General features: G+C 41.0%; 1 protein-coding gene across 3 annotated transcripts in view; it reads left to right on the top strand.

The window, feature by feature from the left end:
- The first annotated feature begins 1757 nt into the window (after positions 1–1757).
- Positions 1758–18700, top strand: part of NCOR1 (nuclear receptor corepressor 1) — a 73761-nt gene continuing 56818 nt past the window's right edge. Inside the window, exons 1-4 of one of the 3 annotated variants that reach the window (XM_055718308.1) lie at positions 1814–1938; positions 2529–2618; positions 16083–16260; positions 17970–18109. In XM_055718308.1, the coding sequence (XP_055574283.1) occupies positions 16153–16260; positions 17970–18109 (248 nt within the window). In that variant the 5' untranslated portion in view covers positions 1814–1938; positions 2529–2618; positions 16083–16152. Of the gene's footprint in view, positions 1939–2528; positions 2619–16082; positions 16261–17969; positions 18110–18700 lie in introns of all 3 variants that reach the window. The other 2 variants (XM_055718304.1, XM_055718296.1) reach the window with 2 other exon arrangements.

The following is an 18700-nucleotide window of genomic DNA, read 5'->3' as shown; positions in this document are numbered from 1 at the left end:
GGGTCCCAGCGGGAGAGCGGAGACCCGCCGACGGCGTCTGAACAGGGGCCCTGCCCGTGGGGGGAGCCGTCGTTGCCCGGGCCCTGCAGCACACCAGCTGACCCTGCTGATACGTCAAGAAATAATAACTTCATAGTGATAAAAGTTGAGCTTTTCAGCGTGTTAGTACCTTTTATCCCTGCGCTGTGCTACAGTGGAAGAGACGCGGGTTAAGGGAAACCTCAAAAGCAGGGCAAGAGGAGCTTATCTTCAGGCACATTCTGCTACCTGCAGATCTGGCTATCCCAAGTGTGGCTGCAAGGGGGAAAAAAAAAAACCCAAACCAAAAGGCAATGTTTGGATACGTACTAGAAGTGGAGTCAACCATTGGAGAAGGTTGCAGAGCAAAAGGAGACAGGAAGTAGTAAAATAAACATGAAAAAGGCAATTGGATACATGATGGCCTGGAAACTTTGCTTTTCAAGACAAACAGGCAATATGGAAGGCAAGCATATTAAGTTGGCAATGGTGGAGTGTGTTGGGTAGGTTAAAAGAATGAAATAGTGAAAACAATTCAGAGGAATTCAGTATCTGAAGAGCAGCTAAGACTTCAGAAGATGTATGCCTGACTTGTCTTCATACTTTTATTTGGACACCTTAAACTTCCAAGTGGATAGAGGTAGTCATCAGCATGTGTTGGGATTAAAGACTGCAAACACCTCAGCCTGCAGCCTGTCATGTCACCTTAACGTAGCACTTTTAAGAGTGGAATCAGCTTCTGTAATAACTACATGCTTAGTATGACACACATTTGCCACAGGGTGAGCCCCTGCTTTATTCATCTGAATAACTAATTGTGTGGGCACACATCCCGCCAGTGTGGGATAAGACTGCTCGTGTTTAATAGAAATTTTAACAGTGAGATAATTTAATCTTGCCTAATGGTAACTCTTCCCCCCTCATAGTAAACCTGACGAGATTCATTTGTGGTCTTAGCACATCTGGAGTTACGTGTTCTCAGGTAAAACGCCACACAGTTTTGAAACATCTTACTCAAAAAGCAGGGAACATTTTACATACTCTTCAGTCATGGGTAGGGGGGGAGGAGGAATAAAAGACATTTGAGATCTTAAACCTCTCACATTGCTCAGAAGCCGCTGGTCGCTAGAGGCGGAGGCACGGCGGCAGGCACGGCGCGGGAGTCTGGCGGGCCCCGGCGGCGGGGCCGCAGCCCGGGGGCGGGAAGGTCCCGGGGGTGCCGGGCACACTTAGGGCGATGCTCCAGGCCCGGGGCAGGCTCCCGCCCCCCGCGGCTCCAGAGGCCCCTCAGTGGCGCGGCCGCGGCCTGCCGGCTCCGCGGGTGCCCGCTGAGCCCCTCTCCGGGCCCGTTACCAGTTTTTATAATGTATATCGATTCATCCCTAACGAGGCGGGGGGGAGAGCGAGGCGCTGCGGCTCCGGTCAGCGGCATCAGCGGGATGAGCGGCCGGGTCCGGCCCCTCGGCAGCGGCTGCCGGTGGCGGCGGGAGCCGCTCTCAGCGCCGCCGCGTCCCTCGCTCGCCTCATGGCGGCCGCCTCCCCCCGGCCCCTCAGCGGGGAGGAGGAGGGAACCCTTCCCCGCCGCACCGGCCAGCGGGTCCTGGAAGGAGCATAGCAGCCCACCCTCTCACCGCCGGGCACGCCCCCGGCTTCTAGCGACCTGGCGCTGCCAGGGCAGCGCTGTACACCGGTATGGGGGGAGGAAAGGGCGAGACCCCGCCGCCGGTGAAAACCACCGAGCGGTGGCGCCGCCGTTTGTTCGACAGCTGCCAGGACCTGGCGGTAGGAGGCGGAGCCCACCGAGCCGGGGGAGGGCAGGCAAGATGGCGGTGGCTGTGGCGCTGAGGTTGAGGTGAGACGCCGCGGCCGTCCAGCCCCACCAGAGCCTGCCGCCCGGGCCGCCCCAGCGCCGCGCTGTCGGTAAGGGCAGGGGGCCCGGCGGGGCGGCGCGGGGGAGCGGCGCGGCCCGGTGGGGCAGTAGGGCCTAGCCCCTCCACTGTGAGGAGGAGGAGGAGGAGGGGGAAGAGGCGGGGGCCCCGGCCATCCCTTCCTCCTCCCTCCTCACCGGGGAGAAAGCCGCTGTGGTCCCCGGGGGGAGGGCGCTGGAGCCCGGGGGGGGGTCCTTGGGGGAGCCGCCGGGGGTGGGGAGGTGGGCGGGTCAGGTGTGGGGGTGCGGTGGGGGGTGCCCGGTGCCCGCCGGGTTTTTTCTCTGTTGCCGCTGTTTGCGTGCGGGAAGGGCCGGGGGTGGCCCTCAGCGATGGCCCTTGCGGGGAAGTTTTTGGAGCAATCCCAGAGGAGCGGTGTGTTGGGTGGTCATCCCTGGCCTGTGGGTAGGAAAAGTGCAAGTTAAAAAAAAATATAAAAAGAAATTAAAATAAGGGTCAGTTCTTCAAAATCGGCCGCTTGGACGCTGGGGCAGGAGCGCGGGGGCTGCTGAAGGCCCCCTGCGCTGGGGGCTGCCTGCCCCGGCCCCGCCTGGAGTTGTTGCTGATGCTGAATTATTCCTATAGGACCTGTAAACATCCCCAGCTTCTGTCAGCTCTGGGCTGCCGGAGGGCACGATGGAAAGTGGCTTTTTCTAGAATGGTTCTGACTTGATGGTAAAGAACTTTGTATTTACTGATTTTTCTGTACTTAAACCTGTCGGTTGCAGTTAGACAAGGTTCTTGTAGATGGACGTACGTACTGTTAGTGTTAGTCAGGGTCAAGTAAGTAGGTAGTCTGAACACTGTTGTTGTCTAAAACCTTTTTCTTCTTGTTTCACAGATATGGTCTTAACAAGCATATTAACTTTTCATGACTGTAAATATTGGTGTAACCTAAGAATAATAAAAAAGATCCCAAACAACTTACTACAATGAGAAGGGGATGTCTAGTTCTGAAGATGGTTTTGTGGCAGCCTCCTTGTATTATGCAGTATTTTTAGGTATAGCACTGTAGTTATGAACTGCTAGAGCTCAGGCAGGGATTTTTATTTGAGGCAGTATGATTTGCGGGGGAAAAAACATTGCTATTATAAAAAACTCTATTATTGTGGTAGGTAGGATGGCCATGGGCACAGCATAAGCGGACACATAGCGTTGTGTCACTGCACATGAGGACCGTGCAGATCTCTTGCAATTTTGCACTGGAGTTTTATTCTGCAGAATGTTGTTATTCCTGATTAACTAAACAGCCTTGACATTTGGAAAGGAAGTATGTAATATTTGAAGTGGGTTTCTAGTTAGCTGAAATCTGGTGTCTTGTTTTGGGGGATGAAAGACCTTCGTGCTTATCCCAAGGAATCAGAAGTTCAGAGGAAACAAGGCAACTACAGTGACCCTTTTTGCAAAAGCATGGTTAATTTTTTCTCCATATTGCTTTTCTTTGTGATACAGTATAGGCTGCTAAGGAAAACAAGTTCTGTTGTGCTTTATGTGCAGTATAATTCACCAATTTGGAATATACTTTTGATATTGGTCACTAAAATATCTCATCTTGTTACTGAAGCATAGGAAAGAGCAGCATTTGGAATTGTGTTTCTAAGAGTTACATTTCTTAACATGTGGCAAGAATGTGATAAGTGTTTGCTTCCACAAGTGTTATCTTCTCTCTAGCTTGTTAGTTATTGTACAAATCAATTAAAAGTAATTATCCAGGTTGAAATTACATGTGCAAAATCCAAGTGTATCTACTTTTCTATGTTGTGCTGCCGCTGATTTATTTTAAATACACTTCATCTCCTGCAACCACTCATTTTAGTTGCTCTTTCTGGGCATAATGTCTTTTGTTGTCATCTAAAGGGATCTAGAAAACTCTCTCAAAAGCTGTGGTAAAAGTAGGGACAGCCTCTAAAGCTTCCTTTCAGTTTCTTCTCTGTAGTCCCCTTCCAGTGGTTCTTTAACCTGCATCTTCTAAGTTATTTCATTTCTCAGTTACAGCATGAGTGAGAGATGCTCACAGGAAAGGAGGCTGACTCTGCTTCAGCTACTGCTAAATGTGTGAAAGTAACTGAAGCAATCTTATGTATTGGAGAACAATATTTTCCTTTTTTTGGTATTATGTTCTTAATACTGGCATTTAACTTACTCTTTCAAAGCTTTCAGCCAAAGTTTTGGTGAAATGTTTTATTCCTCTTCTTTTATAGTTGCCTACAAAATGGTTTTAAAGAAAGTTTTCTTGCATGATCAGAAATACTATTTGGAGTTCAGGTGTGCACAGCTACTTAAATTTAAGATTTTAACAATTTCATTAGCTGGAAGGGATCTGTGCCTCATGCAGGTGCTCTGCAACACAGTACAATCTTGAGAACAGACTAGTAACCAGACAGTGGTTTCATAATGCAAACAAATGTTTCCTGGATGCCAATCTTGAACTTTTCAAGTCATTTATGTTCTGTAGTCAAGTATGAATCAGTGTTTCAGATGACAAGCTATTAACTGAACGTGTTACCTTGTCTCTCTACTGTAAATGTTCCAGATAAAAATTCTGACCTATGCAGGACTGCTGTCTATTAATATTTACTTTGTGCTATTTCTACATTATGCAAATAGCTAGGAATGTGCTGAATATATCTTCCATTTTAGTTCTTCTCTCCTTCAATGATTCTCCATCTAGTAACAGTGTTTTGTGATGTTTCCTTCCTCTTCTGTGCTAGTTCAGTGTTTATCCACCATCTGTCAAATGACTACTGTGGTCTGGGCCTAGTGGGGCTTAAGTTTAGCGAGTTGGTATGCATACGGAAAGCTCAGTCTTACCTTGAAGGTATGTTTCCTCCCAGTATCCTAAGAAAGGTTTCTGTGTCCTTGAATAGCTTCACATCTAAGCCACTCGTGTAATGTTGCCACTCCCAGACTGATTTGATATGCAGTTTTTTTCTTCAGGGTTAAGGAGGATGTTGGTCTGTGTGGTTTTGAAGTCAGTGACTTCACCTGCTTATGATTTCAAAGGGTATTGCAAAATTACAGTACTGTATTGGCACAAAGATGCATCAGCCATCTCTGAAAAATCCTATTGTTCGTAACTCTCAGCAGTGAAAAATTCAGAAATGAAATTTTTCTGCAGGCAGATTACTTGGGACAAACTGTTGACCAGAACTTAAAAGTTCTGTGCATGTTGAGTGACTAGTCTTGGGTAAAACTGAAAATGGAAATACAAAGATGGCGAGGGAAATACTTCATCCTTTTTCATTTATAGGTGTTAAAGTATAACATATACTTAAACTAATACGGTGTTTCTTTTAGTACGTCCTCTTGAGCCATACATTCGCTTGTGCCTTATGTTGTGCTGCAGGGAAAGTGGATTTGGCTAATTCTCTTTGTAGTCTTCGGAAGTGTGAGGCACACTCATCCTGTTGGGAGTTGAAAACAGCCGCAGTGGCATTCCCTGGCTGCAGGGCACAGGCCATACACTCCACATGAAACGGTGGGGTTCCTGGGCAGAACCTGGGGCCACACTGAAAAGCGGATGCTCTCTAAATGGATTAAAATGCATTCACGTTTCAAGGAAGATGTCTAACAAACGTGAATATAAATCAACTAGGAAACCTACTGATTCCTGTCCTGTTTGTCAGTGTTAGAAAGCTAAGGCCAAATAAGTTCATTATATGTTCAAGTACTGTTCACCAAACTACATATGTATATTATTACAGTTATGCTGTACTCTTCACCTCATTAATAGTAGTTATTGGGGGGGGGGGGGGGGGGGAGAGGAATTTGTTTAAATAATAAAAAAAACCCCGTATATACTTGGTTATTCACTGTAGGGTTTTGTCTCAGGTTCATATTCTTCAACTCTTGTTTCTGCTTTTATGCCCTCTGAAGTGCTGTACTGACAGAGACAGAGTGTCTGAAAGGTGGGAATTCTCCCATACAATCAGTGTAATTTCATGGCTTCACTTTCTTGGAATGTCATTCCCCAAACCTTTCTTAATAAATGTGGTCACTTATCTGTTTGATTATAGCCATTATTTGTATAGGTGCTGATGTGTCACTGTGGTCTCAAAGATCAGACTTAGCATATCTAGAACCTTGAAGTTCTGTTGGTTTTTTTTTTCCCCCACAGATAAAAAGGTTTACTTGTACCATTTGTAGTTCAAGATCTTTTCCATTCTTTGGTTTTTTCTGTGACCTAGAGGCTGTTGTGTGAGTCTCAATTGGAGTTACATTTTTATATATTGTTGCATTCCCTGTGAAGCAGAACATCTCAAACTTAATCATAAATGTAGTAACAATAAGCTTTGTTTCCAGAAGGCCCTGGTGTACTTCCTGTGGAGTGTCTGAATAGACCTAGGCATTGCTCTTAGGTACAGTAAAAAAAATTTCTTATTTTAACCTTATTTTATTTTTAGCTAAAATCTGGACTTGATTTTATCTGAACCCAGTCAACTGAGGAGACTGATGAGGCTGATAGTTTGTCCTGAACACTTCTTTATAGTCTGTGGTTTCTCTTACACATTGTAGTTTGTGGAGCTATCGGTTTAGTCATTATGAATTAGTCCAGTAGTATTTCTTTTTCCCAACCAAAGCTACTTTAAAAAGCTGCCACTACAGATATCCTTTTGATAACAAATGAAAAAAAGAAGAGGCTGGAAACTTAAAACTGTAACCACATAGATTCTTGCATGTTAGATGATGTCAAAAGCAGTTTTACCTGTAGACAGATTAACAGGGAAAGAATAAATTCATGTGCAGTAGTTGTTTTTAAAGTACCTGTGCTTTCAGTCCAAGAGGGAGAAACAAAAACTGTTTTGAAAGAGTATTTTATCCATAGTGTATGATATTTATTAAGTTTGAGATCATCATGATTGTTTCTAAATCATATGTGAAATGGGAGGAAGTAGGTGAATTTGAGTAAACCTCAATGAGTTGGTGGACACTAACTCATGAGCAAGGATGACTTGCTGAGGAAGGTTCTCATGGTTCTTATTGCTGCTGTTTGCATAGCATCTCTTGAACGTCTTGCATGCTACAGACTGGTACACTGGAGGATGCTTGGGTTGGTTTCTGTTCCACCTTACAGTTTTGTGGGTGAAGTTTGAAGGCTTCAGTTGATGTTCCATGACCAGTTGAATTACTCCTGTGGCAGGGACAGGGTCCTTCAAAAGGCGTAAGGTAGATGTCTGGGGTTTGGGAACTGTTGCAGTTATATCAGAAGCTTCTTCCTTTGTGAATGAGAGACCTTATCTGTGCAGTGTTTGGACTTTGTAGGGTTTGCTTTGGACATTCAGTTCTGTAGATTCGGTTTCTGGGTTTTGGCTTATGAAAATTTTTTAGGGTGCATGTTAGCTGCACACTATTTGCTATATTGGGACAACCAAGAACAAGAATCTGGTGTTGCTGGGAAAACCAAAATATGTTTTCAATGTCTTTAGGAAATAAGCTATCTACTCTTCTATTATATACTTGTAAAATCAGAAAACCTTGTAATGTTTATATTGTTCTTTGGTTTAAATCAGCGATTAGTGGTACTTTCAGTCAAGGAAATGTCTACATCCTTAATTTCCATTTCTGCATGAAGGGCTTCCTCCTACCTCTTTTGGATAGTTTTGGTGTTACTGTGACCCTCCTTGGCAGAAGGGAGCTGGATAGGCTCCTTCACAATCTGTGAGTGCTATTCCTCTATAAAACTTAGAAGAGGAGGTTTCCTCCCTCAGGAATTCTGTGTACCCCAGTCTGTTAGCACTTTAACTGGTGAGCAGATGCTGAAAATATGTACCTTTATTTGAAATGTATACACTCAGCACCCCTCTCTTCCTTTTTTTTTTTTTCTATTTTGTTTTGTGAGGCAAGTGGGCAGCAATTAGAAGCCTCCGAAGATGTCGTCATAATCTCAGTTTTTTCCTATTATGATCCCTCATATAATATAGCAAAGTTGTGTATAGCCTAGGTCTTGATATCATGTATTAGCAACTTTTCTTTAAGATCATAAATTACAGGAGAGATTAAAATAGAATTTCCTGGAGAGGAGTATCTTGTCAGCTGAATTTGATCGACCTCATTTTGGTAGAGCACAAATTCTATTTGTATTTGTAGTTACCTAGCAGGAGAGAGAGAGAGTGAAACTGTTATTTTAAGATGAAGTGTAACGAGCTTTGGCAACAGTTTGGTTGTAAATTGCATATGCAGGCATGCAACCCATATTCAACTTCTTGAATGGCAACAAAAATTGTTTTGAAGTACTCTTTAATACGTACTCAATATTTAATGTTCCAAAACCTATTACTTAAGTACTTGAAGGAGTTAGTAGTCTGTTAATGGAAATTTTTTTCTATTAAAATTTGAAGTATAAAATCCTACTTTAATTTTTTAGCTATTGCGATGCAGATGGAAAAGTCTTGCTAGTATAGACTATATGTGACATCTTGAATTGATGGCTGTAATGCTCCTTGACTTCTGTCACTTACTGTAATTGGCTGAATTAAAGTATACCATGCTTACGTGTCATGGAGAATATGTCAGACAATGTATAGCATAATTGTGAGTTAATGCTTTGGACATTTAGAAATAAGATGATGTTATACACTAGTGGAAATTTCAGGAGTGTGAGAAGGGTCAAATTCAGATGTTTGGGCTTTTCTTAACACCTTTTTTTCAGATACCACCATTGCTGTATTTATGACTTGATTCATACGACATTAATAATTAATGGAGAGAGTGTTATTTAGTGTTGCTAGCAAAACATAGCCCATGTAGATCTTAATTTTTTTACTGTATTTCTAGCAGGGATAGAAATAGCAATTTTTACGTCAACCTTGTGAGTAGATGGCGTGCAACTATGTGAGATTAAAGTTCTCAGGAATTTGTGGTATATTGTAAATATCTGTCAAAGAAGAAGGAAAGGCATTTGCACATGCGGGATTGTTATGGAAAATTCAGCAGTTAGTTGGTCTCAACTTGGAGAAAATATGTTCATTGTTTCTATTCATTCTAATAACATAACATATGCCCATATGCTTTGACTATGAGCTTCAGAGTATTCTGCAACGTAAAACCGAGTGGAAAAAGATTACAGAAAGTGTGGAAGAGGTCCTGAGCTTTGAGGATGATGTCTGTGTTCTGCAAAAATGGGAAGCACAGTATTCTGGAACATAATTTCAGTAATGGCTATTTAATCGTCTTTAATTTCAGTGTTGATCTATTAACAGTTTTTGCTTGTAGCATGCAAAGAATCTTTCATCTTTTGGGGGATATGCCCAATGGATTTTCATACTTAAAAGCACACCTGTAACTTTGGATATTGTAACTGGAGTACGCTTCCTTCAGTTCTTTTTTAAAGCACAACATTATCTTGAATCTGCTCAGGCATCATCCTTCTGGTAGGTTCTTGAATGAAAACCCTGTCTCTGTTATGATTGTCCTGTGTAATGATTCTGTAGCTGATTTTCTCACTTCCCATCCCATCCCAAAATACTTAGCAGAACTTTGTAAAATCGACTTGAACGGTTAACATAGAACAGTCTGAATTCAAACTTCTTTTATTTGTCACCAATTTTTTTTCGTTCTTTTTCTGAGTAACTATAAGACTATGCTGATAATTGGACATTAAGGCAGTGACTGAAGGACTAATAACTGCTCTTGAAGTGTCAAGTGTTCTTTTAGTTAAGACTTCTGGAATGCTAAGTCAGTCCTAGCTTGTAACAGTACCCGTAATGTTCTGAGCATTGGAGTTTTAGATGGTAACACTTAGCCTTTTATTGTGTCTGTTAGTTTGAATAAATAATTTTTTATATGGAGGTTGGACCTGTTAAGCTCTTGTTAGAGATCTGTCAGAAATGTGCATGTTAGTATGCTCTTGTGTGTGGCATATCCCCAAGATGCAAATTTGATGTTTTTGCTTGAGTGTTTGAACAGATTTATGGTTATCTGACAAAATAAAAAATATTAAGAAGACTTGTTTTGCCAATCTAGCAATACTCTTGAAGGGTTTTGCTTATGTGACTCTCTACTTGTAATTTTCTGTTATTGTATGTGAGTTGGAGCATTGTGTTTTGAAGGTACAGTGCATAGGTCTGTAATTCATGAAATCTAGTTATTGTGGTTAAATAGGTTGGTCCTTAAATGCGGCCTCTTCTGGTTTGTTTATTTTTTTATGAGATTGTTTCATTACCTTTTTATAAAGTGAAATCACATAAAGAATTATTCACAAGGATTGGTATCACGCTTTGGATAAGCCTTTTGAACCACTGCTGAAACAGCCCGTTCACTCTTCATTTTTTCAATAGAGTAAACTTCGAATAAATATTCCTGAATTGATTTTGTGATTTGCTGTAGATCCCCTGCATAAGGCAGAGCCTTCCTTGTTTTGCCATAGGTTAGTTACATCAGAGCTCAATTTACTAAGGCTGCTGATCTAAAACCAAAATCCCCCAACTCGGTTTAAGCCTTATATGACTGTAATCTAATTCTTTGCGCTCCTTATATCACAATTATTTTGCTCAAATACAAGATGAGGAAAATTCCCAAAAGGGTATGAAATTTAATTAGCAAATGTTGGTTAAGTACTTCAAGATGGCATGAAAATTACTCTAAATGCAAAAGTGTTAGCTTGTTTCGTATATGTGAAGAAAAATTCAGTCTACCCATGAGACTAATCTTTTATCCGTGAAGGTGAACGTAAAAGTAGGAGACATGGGTGTTCCACAAGCAGTGAGTAGGTGCCTCTGCCACCCGTCTGGCCTCTCGGCCCCTTCCCTCCGGCTGCTGTAAATGTTTGTGTGGCTGTGCATTGAGTGGTTTGGGCGAACTGGCCTGCTAAAAACAGTCACGGGTTTTGACCTGCTGTATTTTCCCAAGTGAAGAACTGCTTTTCTCCAGCAGTGCTAATTTTTGCCTGCTTTAAGTGCTGCAAGACACAGGTCTGATTTCTGATTCAGTCATTGACTATTTCCTGGGTAGTCTGATAGATTTCTTAACCTTTCTGTGACTCATTTTCCCGTGTGTCTACTGAAGATAGTACGTACTGCTGCTTCTTTTTGAAGCATTTTGAGATCTGGAGATCAAGAGATATTGTTCAAATTAATATTACCTCATAGAAACCGAATCTGAAATTACGCTATAACTGTTGCTATGATAATACCCAGTCCTAAATTATTTGTAACTTGCTCAAAATTCTCCGCATATGACAAATTGTAAGTGCAAGCAATAGCTTTTAAGGGGAAGTCTGAATTGGATCTGTTCAGTAGTTTAAGCTGGCCAAAGAGAAAAATATTGTCATACCTTTAGAAATAAACATCATTAAATCATTTCCTTTGCCCAAGAAGCTCAAATTAGCACAGGGCCCAGTATCTGTCCACAGTTCCTGAAACTTACTCTTATCACAGCTTTTTCTCAGCTAGGTATCTTTAGACTTCTTTTTTGACTCTTTGCTCCCACTTCTCCTGTAATTTTAATATTTTTTTTTTAAATGCCCATTTGACACTACTGGGTTTCCCCATCCCTTATATGTTTTACCACAGAGTCTGGGGATGTCTGTGAAGTGGGGCACTACAGCAGAATGTACTGGGTTCTGAAGTACAAAACAAGAAATATTTTTCTGCTCCTTCTGATTGTCTCCGTGTACTGCAAGACAGCAAATTTGCCATCTTGGTTGGGAGCCGTATGAAAGTGTTTGTGTCCTAAGTTTGTCTTTGTGAGACTTTTAAGGCAGAATTCCAAAGTCTGTAACAGCTCTTGTAAATGTTCGTGTGAGAAACCTTGCAGAATAATGTGCAAAGGTCTGAAAAATAGATTCTTGCTGTCATTGAGTGAGCAGGGTTGGAAGCTGATTTCTTGTATTGTAATTTGTCGAGGGTGCTGAAAATAAAGATGAGCAGCCTCTGTTTTGGCAGAGCAGAGGGAACCAGTAGGAGGATCAGAGAGGCAGAGAGAGTTAATAGCGAGAAGCTTTGAGGAGGAATCTGATTGGATTTGAGTGGAGCAAGACTAAGTTTGTCATGACTGATGGAAGGATGCAGCAGCGAGGAAAGCCCGGATGAGGTTGTTTACAGTCTACACACACTGTTACAATTTTATGCAAAAAACCTGCTGTATTTAAACACAATCTGGACGTATGGACCTTGGAGAGGTTACAGCAGGAAGCTGGCATTGCCCTCACTGACCAAGGAATATATTGATTAAGAATTATGTACGTCCGCTGGATATGTGCGAGCAGATGCTGAAGAGAGGTGCAGATGTTTATAGATGAAAGGTCATAAGGTTGCCTGCAGAGAAACAAGAGCTGAAGTCAAGTACTTAAATTCACAATTGCAGAATTAAGGTAGTAAGATGGGGAGAGATGAGCAGAATATTGGTGGTAATTCTGTTATCAAATATTGGCAAAAACTCTCCCACTGCATGCCCCCCCCATATGGCAGAAAGTGTGAACAAGCTCATAATGTAGGAGACTGGGAGATAAGATGGGGTCTCCAGGGCATGTAGGGAGGTCAAATTAGGAGCGCGTGCAGGCGCGTGTGTCTGTAGCAAGAGAAGGAGGCTTAGAGGGAGGAAATACTGTACTTTAATGGCATTTTACATGTTTTTGTACTACAGTGTTGATTCTGTCTTGAAAGAAATCAGATCCTATGCAGAATCCCCATCCTTTAGTTCCCTCCCCACCTTCTAATTGCCAATATGTAACCATGTATTTTCCTCTGCTGTTACTGACCTTATCTCTTCCTGCTGTTGTGTCATTTATCTTGGGGAGGAAGAATAACGCAACCCCACCATTTCATGTTTTCTCTTTTTTTTTTTTTTTTTTCCTCTTCACTTTACATGTCTCTTATGGACCACGATTATAACCTCTAATGCCGTTTCTGTTGCCTTCCTCTGTTGGCAGCTTTTATTTGTTTCACTTTTTTTTATTATTGATTTTTATTACGATGCTACTAACGTAATCATACTTGCAGTTCTCAGTAGGAAGGCCATTAGACTGAATGTTTTCATATGTATTATTTAAAACTTGGAGGTTGTGCGATAGGGGGTCTGAGTTAACATTGTTGGATGGATGAAGGATGTTCACGCTTGTGTGCCGTGCCCCCCTCCTCCCCCTCATCTTTCCATGGTAGGCCAGAATCTGGAGAGATGGGCAGGACCTCTCATGGCTATTGTCTGTGAAAGTTTCTTGTATCAATGAAGATTTCAAGGCTCAGTTTGACACAGTCCTAGCAATCTGTACGCTAAAGTTCTTGTGAATGGAGAAATAGCCTTTTTAGCATTGTACAAAGTGAGTGTGGATTGACCTTTCAGCACCTGGGTTAATGATCAACTTGTGGGTTTGACTGAATATTAAGAAAATAAAGAGATATAACTTGACAGAGAGAAACTAGAAAGGACCTTGAATCATGCAGTGGTTGGCCTATATTTGTGTGCAGTTTTTCAGGTGGGTGCTCTCCTGATCCCCTCTTCATTTCCAGATTCTTCAGATCTACCTGTCTGTGGTGAGCATGTCAGGGAAGAGAATATGAACAGGATGGGTATTTACTATTACTTTCCCTGAATCTGGTGTACATTTCTGGGTCCCTGTGCCTCGGAACAGGTACCAGAGAACTAGAGAAGGTTTCAAAGTGGTTGACAAGGAACAGCCAGGTAGGCTAGGATTCTTCAGCATAGAAAAGACACACTGGAGGGATATGATCAGTATTTACAGAATCACATGTGCACCAGGGGGAAAAAAGAATATGAAATAGATCTGTTTGCAGATCTATTGATCTGTTGCAATGTGGAAACTAGAACTATCAAAGGAAGGTAACAGGTCCAAAATGAATAAAAGCTGATGGTTTCTCATGCAAAGTGCCACTAAACTGTGGAAGTTCTTGCAACAAGCAGTTCTCAATGCTGAGAGTTTATACTAGTTCAGAAAACAGCTGAACAAACCAATGGAGGAGAAAGCCATTAAGAAATCTTAAACAAAACGGCTCTGACTCAGGGAATCCCTGAGCCACAAGCTGTGTCTCGGGGAGCCAGCAGAAGGCTGGAGAGTTTGTTGGGAAGGTATTGGTACATGCTTCATAAATGGCTGCTGCTGGCCATTGTCAGTCACAGCATATTGGGCTAAAGCGAGTTTTGGTCAGGCCTGGTATTACTGTCTTTATTCCTCACTACCATTTTTAAGGTGTAGCAGACATATGGATATATAAAATCCAGTTAGTCATTTTCCATGTTCTGATGAAGCTTGCATGTGAAGCTGGTGAGGTAGCATAAGTTAGGGCATCAGCAATCCACCAGGCTAAGATTTTTACTTTTGTAACCTTAAATTGTTTGAGTATCCTTATACCCTGGAGCCAATTGTTCATTTAATAATAAATGTTCACCAGGCTGTGATTGGAGTAGTTACTACATCAGTAAATATTTGATTGAGCTGATAGCTATATGCCATAGTTTTACATGGACTTTCACAGAAATTGAGAGAGAAAAATCAAAGGTTTTCTTTTTGCTGTGGTTTGGACTTAGGAATACATCTGAGTGTTCAGGTACTATAGCTTGCAACTATCACAACGTGTATTAGCTCAAACTGCTTGCTTCCTGACACTGCTTCTTGATGAAATGGAAAGCATGTGACTCAGACCTATTAGACCATCACGTAGTGGGTAAAGATGTACTGTAATTAATGCAGTATGAATGGTGAAGCATAACAAATGTTAATGGTGAAGAATTCTGTGTTAGAACTTGACACTTGGATATGAATTATAGGTACTATAAAGCATACAACTAGTGATCTGTAGTATTGCTTTGAAAGAGAAACTAGTTTTTTCTTTGATTCTTTGTATCTGAAAATCAGATTTAAGAGAGAAATCTAAATTTGTCTCATTTTTCTGATAGTCCAGTGTATGTATTTTTTTGGAGAGGTAGGGGGGGGAGCCCAACATGAGACAAACTTTAATATGTTTGTATTGCTCACTGTGACTGATCCTTTCCTGAGCTGATTTTGTCTATTGACTGTTAATGGAAAATTCAGTTCAGAAGTATAACTTTACATGTGATGTTTGTGAAAGGCTGCAGATTAATGTGCTTTGAAATGAAGCCATCTAGGCAGGGATCAACAGTTATTTTATTTGAAGGTCTGATACGTCTGCTAGGCTCTGGACCAGAGGCTGAGAATTTGTTACAGGTCTGATAGAATTCTGTAGTTAATACATAGGCTCCCAAGGATTACATATTTTGAGCTATTAGAGAGAAATATATTTTGTTTAAAATGTATATATAATGTCCTGCTTTTTTTGGTTAGAGCCATGATTTACCTGCTGAAAGCACCGGTGGGTGCAGTGTTTAGTCAGTGTCTTCTGATCTTCAGCAGCTGCAACTACACAGCTTCATAGATGCTTGGACTTTGTTAGTGAACTTGTCTGGATTTTTTCACTACTTAAAATCTTCCCCAGATCAGTACACATTTCACTGTTCACTGTTAATCTGTAGCTAGAGAATACAACAGAGGCAAAGTAGTCACTGAATGTTAACTGAGCAGGATTGTTTCAAGGCTTCATAGTATATTCAGTTTCTGGCACCCTATCAGACAAACTATGTCAGTTGACATGGTATTGTTTTTTTTTTTCTTTGTGACTGCCTTTTTTGCTAACTACTTCTGTAAAGCTGCTGTTAGATGGTTATAGTATTTTAGGGCTTGACTAATACACTGTGGTTTAATGAACTGTAGGTGGCATTGAGTAAAGCAGCCCTAAATACCTGAATCTGAAAGTAAGAAGCAGTTTAGAGAATCCAAAAACTCTGTAAAAGAAATGAAAGTAAACTTCATGTTCTGCTAAAGAAAATTGCTGTAAATAAAAGGTCCATCTATAGACTATTGTAACCTCTTTAACATTTATTTAGTGACCTACTTTTCTCTTAAAATCCTCCTAATTCAACCGGTAACTGGTAAAATTCTGTATTCCGCCAATATAATCCTCAAATCTTTGTGTAGACTATGCTGACATGTCTCATTTTGAGCCCATTTAAGACCCGTTAACATGTTTCAGACTAGAATAACCTATTAAATAAATACATCAGGAAAAAGCTTTTACTGGTAATGGTTGTTTTGCTTAGGTGACTATGGCTGTAATGTATTGTGAGTACATCTGGTACTTCAGTGCTTATCAGTGATCTTTTTTCCTTTAGGCGGTTTCCTAGAAACATGATTGCTTGCTGGTCTTGATCTCACAGCTTTGTGAAGACTTCTTCTCTGATAATGTCAAGTTCAGGCTACCCTCCTAACCAAGGAGCATTCAGCACAGAACAGAGTCGCTACCCTACTCACTCTGTCCAGTACACCTTCCCCAGCACCCGACACCAGCAGGTAAGGAGACATGAGGGTTACAAATTTAGCAAGAGTATAATTTGGGTGTTTGCTGTACCAAATGGGATTAATATTTTTTTTTAAACCGATGTAACACAAGTCATTCATATTTGAAAACAGTGGAGTTGCAGACCAGTACACCCTGCTGAGGAGAGCTGCTGCCAGTGTCCCTTAGGTAAATAGTTGTGGGATGGGGTGGTTTGGTTTGCCCTCCTTTTTTTTGCTGAAAGCACTGCATTTTGCTTCAAGATTATATATGTATCTGCTTTTTTACTTGTTTTTTGACAGAAAACTGAGTTTTTAAATTCTGTATCTTTATCACGGGGAATTAATATAAACTTCCTGGTTTTATCATTGGTTTCTTGTGCTTTGAATAAATTTGCTAGGGATTGTGATCATAAACTTTTGTTGTAGTCTTGGTTTAATTTATTAATGTTTAGTCATCATACTAAGTTTGTCCAATGTAATTGTGGCAGAGTCTGTATGCATCGATAGCAATAATGTTTCAAGAATGTGCAAATAATCTGTCTACAGTTAGTATGCATTTAATATGAATGCAGTGTTCTGGGTGTAACAAATACTTTGAGAGTCTGGACTCCTGAGGCTGTTGTGGGTACTAAATTTTTATGGGGATTTAATCTCTTTTTTAGGCCCAGGAGCGTAAGAAGTGAACCGATAGTCATCTTTCCTTCTTCGGTGTAAGGAGTACTGGGCTAGGTTCTCTATAAGTTAAATTTAGTGCTTGACAAAGTCTGTGTGCAAGGTGGAGAATGTGAATCTGAAGTGTAAAAACTTGCATTATACTCTCCATTTTGTCAAAGCAGATGTACTAGTGCTTCCAGCTAGGTGTGTTCTGCTAGCCAGAATTGAGATGGTGGATTTCTAAGAATCTCCTACTTGGTCATTTCTGCTGAGTATTTATTCTGCTATCCTGTGCTCTCTATAGCTTGTTAGGCTGTGGAGGACTATCTGTTGGCTTTAGAACAGCTCAGGTTTCCCTTGTTTAATGAAATTCTCCTTCTGCTACAGATACTTTAGACGTTTTGTTCTACTTACATGTTTGCAAAAGGAAATTTAAGAATTGGAGCTTTTTGGCTTGCTCTGTATTTAGTTTTAGATAACTTGTAAAAATGAAATCTTATGGGTAATGACCTGTTGTGTCTTGTAGAGCTTCTCTTCGGTTAATGACAGCTGCATATAATTTTTAAAAGCAGGTTGTCAAAGACCTGTATGTACAAATAAATTGTCTTGTACTTCGCTTTAATTATAATTTATATCAGTCAGAAGATGCATCTTGTCTGACTCTTAGTCCTAGTTAACAGTGTCTGATACAAAGAAGTCTTGAGGTGATAACGGAAGAAATTGTCTTAGGGTTGCTGAAATACGTTTTCATTTTACCACTTTGTAGCTGGACGTGCAAAATCAATATTAAAGGATATATTTTTTAAGGACCTTCTGCTGCTGCTGACTCATTTATGTTTTGTTGAAGCTGTTAATAAATTAGGTGAAGTATGTCATCTCTTTAAAGTTCATTTAGAACTTAGAAGTGCCATTTACAAACTTTATTTTTTTAGGTGAAATAAGGCTTTGGTGATCTGGTCTTGGTTTGTATTTATTATCTTTGGAAATGATAATTCTGTGACACCAAATGCTTTTGATCTGTCTTTTGTACCTTTGTTCTTGTTTACATGGAAGTGTGTTTCATTTAGGAATTTGCAGTTCCTGATTATCGTTCGTCTCACCTGGAAGTCAGTCAGGCAACCCAGCTTTTGCAACAGCAGCAGCAACAGCAGCAGCAACTTCGGCGCAGGCCTTCCTTGCTTTCTGAATTTCACCCAGGCTCTGACAGGTGAGGATGCTGTTTTTGAAGTATATGAACACGCATCTTCTATGAGTCTGTGCTTTCTGTAAAGTTAGTTTTAACTTTACTGAATTTAACTGAATAGAAAGGCTTTTGAGTTCTACAGTTTTTTGTCTAAGTACTTGACTTATATTAATTGGTGCTCCATTGTCCTAACAGTGCCGGTCTCCTGTGTTTGAGTGTTGTAGCTGTTGTGTAATTCCTCAGTTCCTTTGGCTTAACTGATACATTTGTTTTGCAGACAGGAAGTGACAGTCCGCTTCACTTTTCCCACACCTCTCCTAAAACCAGTAACTTCTGAGAATCCAAGTGCATATTACAAACCTTTTAATGCTGTTTAGGCTCAAAGTGTGTAAAGTTTGTACCCTTGGATAATTTTAACTTACTGGGTAGAAGCAACAAGTGCAAGCGTTGTTACAGTGTGAATATTACTTGTCATATGTCCTAGATTAGGCTTGCTTGTTCAACAGATGGTATCTGTGTGGCTGGGCAAGTAAGAAACAACAAAGTTAATTGAGTATTTGAGTTGTAAGAATTGTAAAACACTGAAATGTGGCACAAAATGGACTTCTAGGCACA

The sequence above is a fragment of the Falco cherrug genome, chromosome 1 (assembly GCF_023634085.1).
Source record: "Falco cherrug isolate bFalChe1 chromosome 1, bFalChe1.pri, whole genome shotgun sequence".
Lineage (NCBI taxonomy): Eukaryota > Metazoa > Chordata > Aves > Falconiformes > Falconidae > Falco > Falco cherrug.
Note: the sequence above shows the minus strand (reverse complement) of the source record. Positions and strands in the feature narration are given on the sequence as shown.